Below are 11,325 nucleotides of genomic sequence, written 5' to 3'. Positions count from 1 at the left end.
CTGAGGGACAGGCTTGTAAGCCCTCTCCAAGTACACAAAACACATATAGATTGGATGGGCAAACGTCTATTTTATAGCCTTGTGAGTGTGATAAGCTGGTTCATCGTTCCACGATTATAGGACAGAAGTTGGACAATTAGTCTCCGTCTCCATTCTGCTATATAGTTTCCCAGGAAGGCTGAGCAGTGTGTTGCCCTGATAATTGGAGGTTACCCTTCGTTGACCCTTTTTGAAAATGGGAGCCACAACTTTTTAAATGATTCCTACGTCATTGCAGACAAACAAATGAACACACATAACACAGTCTATTCAAATACGTAAATCTTTGTCCAGCTAATTTCAGGCAAATTAATCCGATCCTCTGATGCTGCAAACCAATGAGCCATTTTCTCTATCAGGCTCTGGCTGCGCTCAGCCCTTTTCTAGTGGCATTAGTGAGTCATTGTTGGGTAGGATCAGTTGATTTGGGGATGTCCGGTGCTACAGTTAATCCTTTTGACCTGACCTGGCCTTGCTGGGAATCGTCCTCTCCTCCTTCACTTTAGGCCTCTTTGTTAATGGTGAACCAGTCTGTTGGCTCACACAATTAAAGACCCGTTCATACAGAACCTAAATATCTAGTGATGCTACACACCAAGCTGGAAAAACCAAAAGAGAAGCATGAATTGTTTTCTTGCATTTCCTTGAAACTGCATGCAAATTATGCTAAAGCAGGACTTAGGAACATGACTGAAGTCCTACAACTAATTGGTTAAAGTTAGGACAATTTAACCTGCTGACTTGTGGATCCAAGGTTTCATCTAGGTGTGGTTTCGAGCTGTTGTAGATATATTACTTTGCAAAATGTAACTTTGAGGACAGAAAACCACACTAATGGTAAATGGTCTGTATTCAAATAGCGCTTTTCTACAGGGTTTTTTCGATTTACACATTCACACACACACATTTTTTGAAAATACAACCTTTTTCATGATCATGCCTTTATAGATGATTTGGGATTGATCCAGGGTTTAACCATCTTAATCATGAAATCTACATTTTTGACTCAACCAGCAGCAGAACAGTCTGACATTCTAACCCTCTAGAATGGAACTGAAACATTGCTCATACAGTCTGTCCCAACACTGTTACCATTAATCACTGCATCGCTTTACACTGCTGTAGAGAATTTATGCTTGAAAATCATCTTGTGTCCAAACAGAATCATCTTCAATTTAACATGAGACACCAGTGAGGGTGACATATGTATCAGACTGGTGAGAGGAGAAGTCCCTTTCTCCACTGATAATGTACGATTTTATTGTACACTGCACTGCAGCAGAACTGCCTAAACAGAATGTTTGCTTTCTCTTCAGTAAGAAACCAATTGAAATGTTTGCTGTGACTGGTGTGTGTGACAGTAAACTCATTAGAGTGTGATAAAGGACTTAATTAAGATTGAAACACAACACGCTGCTGCAGTGTGTGGATCCATGCCAAGGCAAAATCAATATCAACAAAAGGCACAAGTACACAAACACCAAATTCATACGTGTCCTTTCAGCTGCCCATTTAATCCATCAGTTGATACAAATAGCAGCGCATTTTCGGACTTTACCAGGTGACGGCAGAAAGAAGTCCATGGAAGCACAATCAATACAGCGACTGAAGAGGAATTCAGCAGGAGCAATCCCCCCACTGGGCTTCTCTCAGCACAATAATGCAGCTCAAGTAGCCAGGGAAGAATTTTCACATTAGCTCTAGAAGGCTGGTTCTGTTTAAGTGCACAGAGTCTGAAAAAGAAAAAGAAAAAACGTTTTCTTTTGGAAGGAGCTATAGGAGAGGTGAGAGGTATGTGATTACAGTTACACAAGTGAAGTCAGGGGCTGTAAAAGAGAAAATGTTACACTGCAGTCAATGAGGAGCTGTGCCAGGCTACCTTAAGGCCAATGTTGCTTCCTCTTAGTGTACGACATGAAGCCTTCTCTTTAATGTGAGACAACATGACAACAGTCAAGGCCTCTGCGAAGGAAAAGACAAAGAGCTGGCAGCCGGGGCTGTTAAGTGGAGGTGACATGCCATGATCAAAGGAGAAACTCTGGACTTACAGGCGCGCACAGGGTCAGAGGGAAGCCTCAAACAGCGCCACCAGGCACAGGGCTCAGCAGCCGCTCTGATCTGACAAATGTGAATTCAAAAATTGAAGTGAGAACATGAAAGAAAAATGGAACTCCTCAACAATGAAATGATGTCATTTGCAATTTAAATTGCATCCGCAGTTGATTCAAACCTGTGATCCAAACAAGTGCAACAGACTCAAAGTGTGAAATAACAGGCTGCAAAAACACAGCATGCCAAAATATTTTCCCTCCTCCATTCTTTCCCTCCCCTTCGCTTGCCCCTGCTACACCCACAGCATATCACTGAATGAAATGCAGCGTGCAATTACCCATTATCCAATCAACTGGAGTCGACACTTAACCATTTGCACGGCTTTGGGCTCAGCCAATTATCCATCAGTGCTCTCAGTGGGCTCTCAATAGCCGAACCACGTTGCATAATCTTATGGCTGCAGATTCATGCCACGCCACCGGAGAGTGAGGAGGGCTGGAGGAGAGCCAGGCTGCTGTCTGAGGGGTCATTGTTGTTATCAGAGGCTGGCAGAGCGCATCGAGGTCTGGTCACTGACAACAGTGGTGATTCAGGCTCCAGCACCCCGGGGCGTCGGCCATTAGAATACATAATGTAGGGCTAGTCAATTGGAAGGGCTCCAGATCGTGCTCTTCAAAACCCTTTTAGATAATTCGCTACATTGCATCTTCATCACCCCCACACAGCCTCCCACCACCCGATGCTGTCACCCGCAATTGGACACACGGCCCTAACGCCTCCCCCACCCCTTTCTTCTTTAAATCCTGCCCTTGACCTCACAGCACTTGCCCCCCGATCCTGCTCCTTCTCCAAACCAACACCCCACCACCCAACCCCTATCAGTCCAGTCTGGTCCAGTCAGTCAGTGGTGGCCGGTAGCTAGCCGACCCCCTGAGGGCCTTCCAACACTGGGGCCCCAGCTGAGGAGCCTGGGCAGCTGCCAACCACCAGCCACTTCAACCACGGCCGTCCGGATGATTGCGTTTGTCAAGCCGCCACTCCGCGTCAGCCCCGCACGGGTCTGATCACCGACAATTAGGGGTTAAAGTGTGGGGGTACCATCTCTCTGTGCACCCTGGCAGTGGATGAAGACCACCACTCTGGTCTCTGGTGACAGTCAGAGCGATGTTCAGCCCATGGCTCTGCTCTGTACATTCACACACACAACTTCTGCTATATCAGCCAGATCAAATGCAGGATGTATTGTTGTTGTGACCCCCTGTATCCCCCGTGAATGAAAGCAGTCATACAGCATAGGCTCATTTGGAAAACAGCAGCTGACAAAGCCAAAGCGTCCAAAAGCACAGAGTGCATGTGCACAGCTGGAGTGGCACACAGCCAGAGCATTACCAGTGCAATACCTGATTTAATCTTACATTACACACAAACAATGTGCCAAACTTCTTGAATGCACCAGTGTTTATTGAAAGTACAAAAACTGTAACACATGTAAAAAATTTGTTGATTACATCATCACATAGTTCGCAGGTAATATCTGCAATAACAAATTACATCTTTGTTCTTATAACATGAATGATAGCAATTAGCCATTTTTCACTTCACCAGTTTATGAAACTGTCATGGACACCTGATGGACAAATAAAAACCTAAAGAGGTGATACACAGAGACCCTGCACCACTGGTGACCTTTCAGAGTTTTTTAGATGATCAGCTACATGAATAATGATGTCAAATGAAAACAGCAACTTGCTGAGCTATGACTGAAAGAATATGCAGAGCCCCAAGTTGTATTTTGGACATCCTTAACACAACTAAACGCACTGCAGTAATACAATAACTCATTTAAACATTTTGATATTTTTCACCTGTAAGATTGTGTCAATGTCGTTAAAATAAAATTCTATATCTCTAAAATCTACAAAATCATATATATAAATATGCATGGAAGTCATTTACTGTAACAGACAGACTGGACAGTTTCTAAAGGTTTACCTCTTCTGATGAAATTTGTTTCCTTCTTTTGTCTGGAATGCTGGCTCCCTCTAGTGGGTTTTACACAGCATTGCAAACACAAACTCCAAAAGGATCCAGACACTCCGGAGAAAACATGATTCAGTCACTGCAGCCCCCTCTTCCTGTCAGGATGGACACAGAATGATGTGATTCTGCATAATCACCTGTTGCTCTGTCTTTTCTCTGCATTGGTTATGTCACTGAATCCAACCTGGAAAGACGACAGTTCACACAAGTGAAGCAGCCTCCAACCAGCATCCATCCCTGGGGCCTCCTTCTTAACCGTGGCATATGCATCTTTCAGACCCCATTTTGTGCGTTGGCCACTTCTCATAAACGTTGGGATTTATAACAACAAACATGACAGGAGAATGTGCGAACTTGTACGCAGACTGTAAACCATGCGTAAGAAAGTGTCGATGCCGATGTGAAGAGGTGGATTCAAGCCAGATTATTGATCCACTTCCAACATTAATACCAACAGCGCTATTTGTGCTTGCGTGACATTTGTTCCATAAGAACTTTCAATTGAAAAATATATAAAACAACTTAAAGCAAATCACGGTAAAATAGCATAAAATAAGTTACATAACTCAGTGATTAATAGTTTTGAATAATATATTTCTATAACACTGCGCCTGTATCACAAAGTATGCCTGTAGTCTTCATATAGTGCTTACGTGTGTGTAAAATCGCTGCAGTGAACATGACTGCGCTGTCAGGCGGACACCACCTACATGAAATAAATAAACTGTGTTCACCTTTAAACTTCAAATTCCAAATGATGTCCCAGAGTGGAGGTCAGGACCCCCTGATGTGTGAGGTATTGGCCCCATTTTTGTAAAAATAAATGCAGTGACACAATTGATTGCCTTCATCTTTAAATGTGACCACTTTTTGACTTCAGGCACTGTCGTCTGATTCGTACTCACTCTCACTCTGCAGCAGCAGCAACACGTTACCACTCTGTGCAGGTATTAATGACATCACTGCTGTGGCCACCAAACAATCTGTCGATCTCCACCTCCACCTCACTAACAAACACATTGATGTTGGTGTCAGAAAGTTGTGCTTCTTCTCATTGCTTGATGCCATGGTTCACCATAGAAACCCATTGGTCAGCAGAAACAGGGAATTCGGCTCTGAACAGAGTATGAGAGTCATCTGACTTGTGCTCATTTGCATCATGTCACTTTAAAACAGTTATTTCAGGCTGCAGTAGCACCATCATAATCAGCTATCTGGCAGCCCGTGGTTTGGGCCGAGGAGGCAGGCCTATGTTGGGGTTGTGTTTGTTTCTCCTTGCTGTCTGTCCTGGACCATCAATTGGGTGTGGGCCTTTACCCAAAAGGAAGTGCTCCCAGGCTGGGATGGACTCTTCCACAGACACCCAATACCTTGTCTGAAAGAAAAGAACCAAAATGAGCCCTGTGGTTGGTCACAAAACTCCAGCACACCATATCTCACTCCATTTTCAATCAGGTCTGAATGCAGAACTGGACCTGAAAAAAAATATTCCCGAAAGAGAAATATCATATTCAAGTGTAATCCTTAGTTAGTGGGACAAAAACTTATTTTTCAGCAGCAAATATTGACATTTCGTTTTTTGTTACTTTGGGTCTTTTCTTTCTAGGAATGTAAATGTTTGGCAGCCAACATTCATTTCTTTAGAACTTCCTTCCACCACACAAATGCATGGATGCATGCACACCCAAACATACACAGCAGACCTGCAGATTTGAACTATTTTAACTATATGAACTTTCAGTTGCATCATCACACAACAAAGGTGTAAAAAATATATATAGAAAAAAAGTCTGCCAGAAAGGACAAGAAAATTAATAAAACAATGTTGATGGTTAATAAGTAGGCAACAAATATAACTAAATACTGGTATGGTCCTTAAGCGATGTTGTAATTTAGACCCTCAGACATTTGTAATGTGGTTAGCTGCAGTGGTGTTAGAGTGAGCTGTAGAAAATACAAATGATGGTGATGATGGCACATTTCCTCAATTCTGTTACACGTAAGCTCCAAGTGTTGGTCTGTAAAGCTGGGCATACACTGCACAATTTAAAGGGATAGTTCACTGAAAAATGAAAATCCACTTATTATCTTCTCACCACTATGCTGATGGAAGGGTGGATGAAGTGTCATAAACTGGTGATAGGATGCACCTGGCGCATGTGGAAACAAGGAGAAATTAAGAGATTGAGATGTACTGGCTGGGTTGGTGGCGGGGATTGACCAAACATTGATCTTTGCCTTTAAGGACTGCGCACCGCGCAACAGTGTAGTGTCATTTTGGTGAGGGCTGACTGCGTATAAAGTATAAAATGATGTCTTTGTATTCCAACACTAACACACCCACATCTCAATCTTTCCCTGTTTCCAGATGAGCCAGGTGCATCCTGTCAGTGGTATGCCAAATGCGCTCTGGACATTTTACTGCACTTTGCACGGTGTCGAGGTGCACGAAGAAAACCTCTTTTAAAAATATGGGCTGTCCTCTGTCAACAAAAGTAACGTTTCATTGAACAAAAAGCAGAACTAACGTTTGTTTTTATTGACAAGTACTTGCAAACATTTCCACCAGTGTGGCCTCAATCAGAGTCAGTGTACGGTGCGCAGCCTATTCTCTAGATCCCACATGTTATTTTGTGGCCACATAAATTATTTTTCCTACAAATGTTACCAGAAGGGCTCCGTAGCTTTCCACACAGGCATTTTACACGTACGGTGTGAGCAGTCAGGTCGCGGCTGACGATCGGACCGTAGAGTCTGAGCACATAAATCGTGAGCTTTGGCTTCACATCGCAGGCAATTTACTTGTACAGAATGAGTTGTATTTTTACAACAGCATTTCTAAAATCGTAGTGTATGCCCAGCTTCCTCTTATTAGGAATGGAGCTTTATTTTGAAAAGAAAAACTTTTCGAAACCATGCCATTAGGTTTTACCTTGATTTTCATGATCAAGAATCAAATGTACAATAACTGAGTCAGGAGCCTCTCCTTCACATGTAGATGCTTCTTGTTCACATGACAAGGAGCTAATGTATTAACAGTTAACAGACGTAGAAAACATGACCTGAAATGTGAACTTGTGATAGAGGACAGCTTCACAGTTAGTAGTACTGTAACTATAAAAAACATGTTACCTCCAAAGCCAGGAGATTTGGGTGTGTCAGCTTCCCCCCTCGAAGACCATCCTCTATCTTCTGTAAGTCCTGCAGGGACAGGGGGAACATGCTGTTTGTTCCACACTTGTCTCAAAACTCGGTTTGTTCAAAACTCGGCCACAAGTTAGTCAATTAAACTCAATCCTCATCTGAATGTTTAGAATGTCCATTGAAATGATATGAACTGCAAAGTCCTGGAAACTCTCTGAAAATGTGTTGGGATGAATATAAACACTATAATCACTCCTCTATTCTGCGTGTCCCTCTTCTCTTCCTGAGGCTGCTTCTACAAACGCACACAGACACATTTGAATAAGCTGTTTTCACTCTGGGACAGCAACACAAGAGTGATGCAGGTGTCGGCTGCCCAACAGCTGCTACTACATCACACTGTTTTTGATGAATTGCAAATATGATGTGAAAAACAGAGATACTCTGGTGATGTGTTTAAATGTCTTGTGTGATCAGTTTAAAGTCAGAGACAGAAAACAGCTGAAATCCTCCACATTTATGTCCTTAATTCTACACACTGAACCTTTAACTAATCAACTCATGACTTCAGCTCCAGCTACAAATACCTGGCAGGGAAGTGAAGGAGATGTCAGTAAACGACAGGCACAGAGAAGACAGGTGTGAGGGTGGAGCACCGGTGTGAGGGGTCCTCACCTGCAGCAAGGTGGCATTCCTGTGGCGAGCGGCCTCCCGCTCCTCTACCTGTTGCCTCCTCAGGATGTTCAGCTGCTCTCTGCGACTCCCCATCTCCTCCAGCAGCTCTGCCCTTTTCCCTAAACTGATATCACACACAGCAAGAATCCATATTCAGCTCATGGCACCTCCAGTATGAACGACGGCCCTGGTCAAACTGGCTGGTGGGTTTGTCAAAAGTGTGGAGTGTACTGTATGTCTGATGAGCATGAGCAAAAGAAAACAGACACAAATTATAATGTTTTTCATCAAATTAAGCTGAATTTGGTTACTGTTCATGTGTGTGGATTATATACAAGTTTGAATAATAACTGGTGTTATTAATGATCTTCTGGAGCTTATCTGAAGACAAAGAAGAAGAAGACATGTTCTACTCGGCCCACAGACTGAAGGCCTTCTGCCCCGCCCCAGCTGACTGCTACGGTGTGGTCGCCAGTTCATTACATATTTATTATTTTTAGGTAATGCATGTCCAAATTGCACCAAACTCGGCGACTGCACTTCCTCGAGCAATTTACAATACACATGCCAAGTGCGAAGCCGATTAGCCGAATAGATTAGAGTACATTTTTAATAAACGGTTCGTGAGATATGTTCTACCAACAGCAAAACGTTTGTGGAAGTAGTAGATAGACCAAACCTAGTGCATGTTTTCCTTTGAAGCAGAGTGGGATTACTTATGGGTAGGTATGAACCACTTCAGGTTCGGGTCTATGCACTGTGGCTCATCTAACTCTTATCATTCAGACGGCCATCCTTTATCACCAGCCTTGTTCACTCTGTCCTCAGAATCCCTTGCAAGCATCCATATACCAGCCCTATGCATTAATGGATGACTGACTGTTGTAATGATCTGATATTTCCATTTCCACTTCTCTTACTTTAATTGAACACTTTGTCAGGTTAGAAAATGAACTAAGGGAACTGGCGTTTTCTCTGCCTCCTCCATTATCCTGGCAAGTGTTTTAAACACGAGGACTGACATCGGGACTCATCCCTCTCACTGTCTAAGAATACTTAGTTTCTGCTGGTGAAAAAGTGAAGAGAGACTTGTATAACAGCTCACTGGGACACATTATGTCCCACACTACATCTGTATGGCAGCACGACGATTTTAAATCCCATGTATATTCAATGACTCATCAGAACAATTGGGACTATTCATGTTCCCTCCATTGTGTTCTAGGGGGATTCATGTGTCTATGATGATAAAGCGCCTTTCAACATCTAAAGGAAAAATCTGGCCAGTCTCAACCTGGCTCTTTCATTTGCACAATGTCTTTCAGACAAATGATGTTCTCTGGGGAAGATAATAGCTGCTCAACCCCCTTTCGAATTTAAAATCCACCCTCACATATTTGGTCACATTTTGACTCTTTTACTAGATTAATAGATTGCATCGAAATTATACCCAATATAAAACTAAAGATAAGAATATAGTTTGAATAAGAAATATCATAAAGGTCTTTGAAGTAGTTTTCTTTCTTGTCTGATGATGAACAAACCATTGGGAATATGCAATGCACATAAATCATAAATGACATCACATTGTTTCTGCAGCTGAAGCACAGAGGTGAGAAGAGAAGGACTCAATTATGAGGTCTATCTGACTGGCATGTTGAAATAATAATCATTAGGAATATTTGACAATGTGTGGATTCCTTTTTCTAATAAGAGACCATGACAGTTTTAGGTTTGATTTACAATTATCTACACAAGCTGCAGAGGTATAGGAGTATAAACGCATCAGCACTGTCAGGACCGAATATTTGGAGGAATAAAATGCAGTTGTAATTATTATTGACTCTCCCTGTTTGATAGAGGCTCTGTGGAAACGTGGAAAACATGGAGCAGCAAAACGATTCATCTGAGCACTTGTTGGTATTTGAATTAAATAGAAATGCTTGTTTGGTAAATGGTCTGTATTTATATAACTCTTTTCCAGCATTGAAGACCACTCAAAGCTCTTCATAGTAGAGTTTTGCCATCCTGGGTTTCAGTATCTTGCACAAGGGAACTTCAACGCAGAATGGGGGGGACTGGGCTTCAACCCCCAAACTTAAGTTGTTTCTTCTGAGCCCAAACAATGAATGTTCCTTTTTCTCCTTTTGTAAAAATAAAAATAAATGAAAGAAGGGGGGGTTTATTAATTTGTCTGAAACATCTAGTAGTAGTAAAGTCCATAATAATAAATAATAGCAATAGCTTGAATTTATACAGTGCCTTTTAAGAGACCCAAGGACGCTTTACATATGTCTGTGGGGACAAAAGAGAAAGAAAAGAAACAGGACAGAAATAAACCGCACTGATGGCAGAGTGGAGTGTTCACTGAGGCCAAATGCTAGATGAGGCTGGGCTAGAGCCTGGAGGGATTTATTTATTTGTTTCATCACTGGGTCAGGTTACAATCATTCATATATCAATGATTGTGGTATATGTTTGATCTGTATTCATATGTACGTGTCTCTCTCCATCAGGCTACAGCTGAATGCATAGATCAATATGGTTCCTCTAACAAACACTGGGACCTCAGCACACTGTATATTACAATCCTGGTGTTAAAGTCTCACGAATAACGTGCTGCGGTGGACTACACGTGTTGATAAAGTACTGACAGACATTCATCTGCAGATCAGACTTCTTCAGCTGTTATTTAAAGATGGATGTACATTACCATCACGTGTACGTCAAAGTGGGCCAGATTCAAACGGTGTGTTCACTTGAACAGTGTGTTGTGTTGTTCGGGTCTGAAGTGCTCTCTGTTTGTTTCACAGGTTAAACAGCACCGGGGCTAACCAGAGGCTGAACGCTCGCTGAACGGGAAGCTACTGTAAGCTAGGTCGGCTAATTCTGTGGCCCGGTCCCCTGAGGACACTCGGATCGAACTCCATCATCTCTGATCCCCACCGAGGCTGCTCCACTTACATGTCCTCGTGTTTCTCGAGTAAGTCCATGCGCTCACAGCCCCAGTCCGTCTCTGCCTGTAGCAACCAGGCTACAACACCAACACATCCGTAGCAACCAGGCTACAACACCAACACATCCGTAGCAACCAGGCTACAACACCAACACATCCATAGCAACCACTGGGGCATTCCCAACCGGAAGGCGAGCGGGGCGTACTTCAAAATAAAAGCAACGCTCGTTAGGTTGTAAAGGCTTCTTATCTATTTACCGTTTTATAATTGTGATGCACTGATATGTCACTTAAATTTAAATTAAATGTTTACTTATTATGGACAATAAGCAAATGTTTTGGTGCTGATTTACAAAAGAGAGTACACGTGTACTATTATGTTAAAATGTTTAATGTTATTTACATAAGACCTTAAACAC

General features: G+C 42.6%; 1 protein-coding gene across 1 annotated transcript; it reads right to left on the bottom strand.

Annotated features, from left to right (window-relative positions):
- Nucleotides 1-1,728: 1,728 nt before the first annotated feature.
- On the bottom strand, nt 1,729-11,098 carry c5h3orf14 (chromosome 5 C3orf14 homolog). The gene is made up of 6 exons (XM_034585062.1): nt 11,055-11,098; nt 10,915-10,989; nt 7,951-8,074; nt 7,264-7,332; nt 2,088-2,157; nt 1,729-1,772 (listed from the first exon to the last, which is right to left on the bottom strand). Exons 2-6 carry the CDS (start codon nt 10,941-10,943, stop codon nt 1,729-1,731), a joined length of 336 nt encoding a protein of 111 aa, XP_034440953.1. The 5' UTR covers nt 10,944-10,989; nt 11,055-11,098.
- Nucleotides 11,099-11,325: the final 227 nt, after the last annotated feature.

The sequence above is a fragment of the Hippoglossus hippoglossus genome, chromosome 5 (assembly GCF_009819705.1).
Source record: "Hippoglossus hippoglossus isolate fHipHip1 chromosome 5, fHipHip1.pri, whole genome shotgun sequence".
Classification (NCBI taxonomy): Eukaryota; Metazoa; Chordata; class Actinopteri; order Pleuronectiformes; family Pleuronectidae; genus Hippoglossus; species Hippoglossus hippoglossus.
This window is presented reverse-complemented; position numbering and strand designations above follow the sequence as displayed.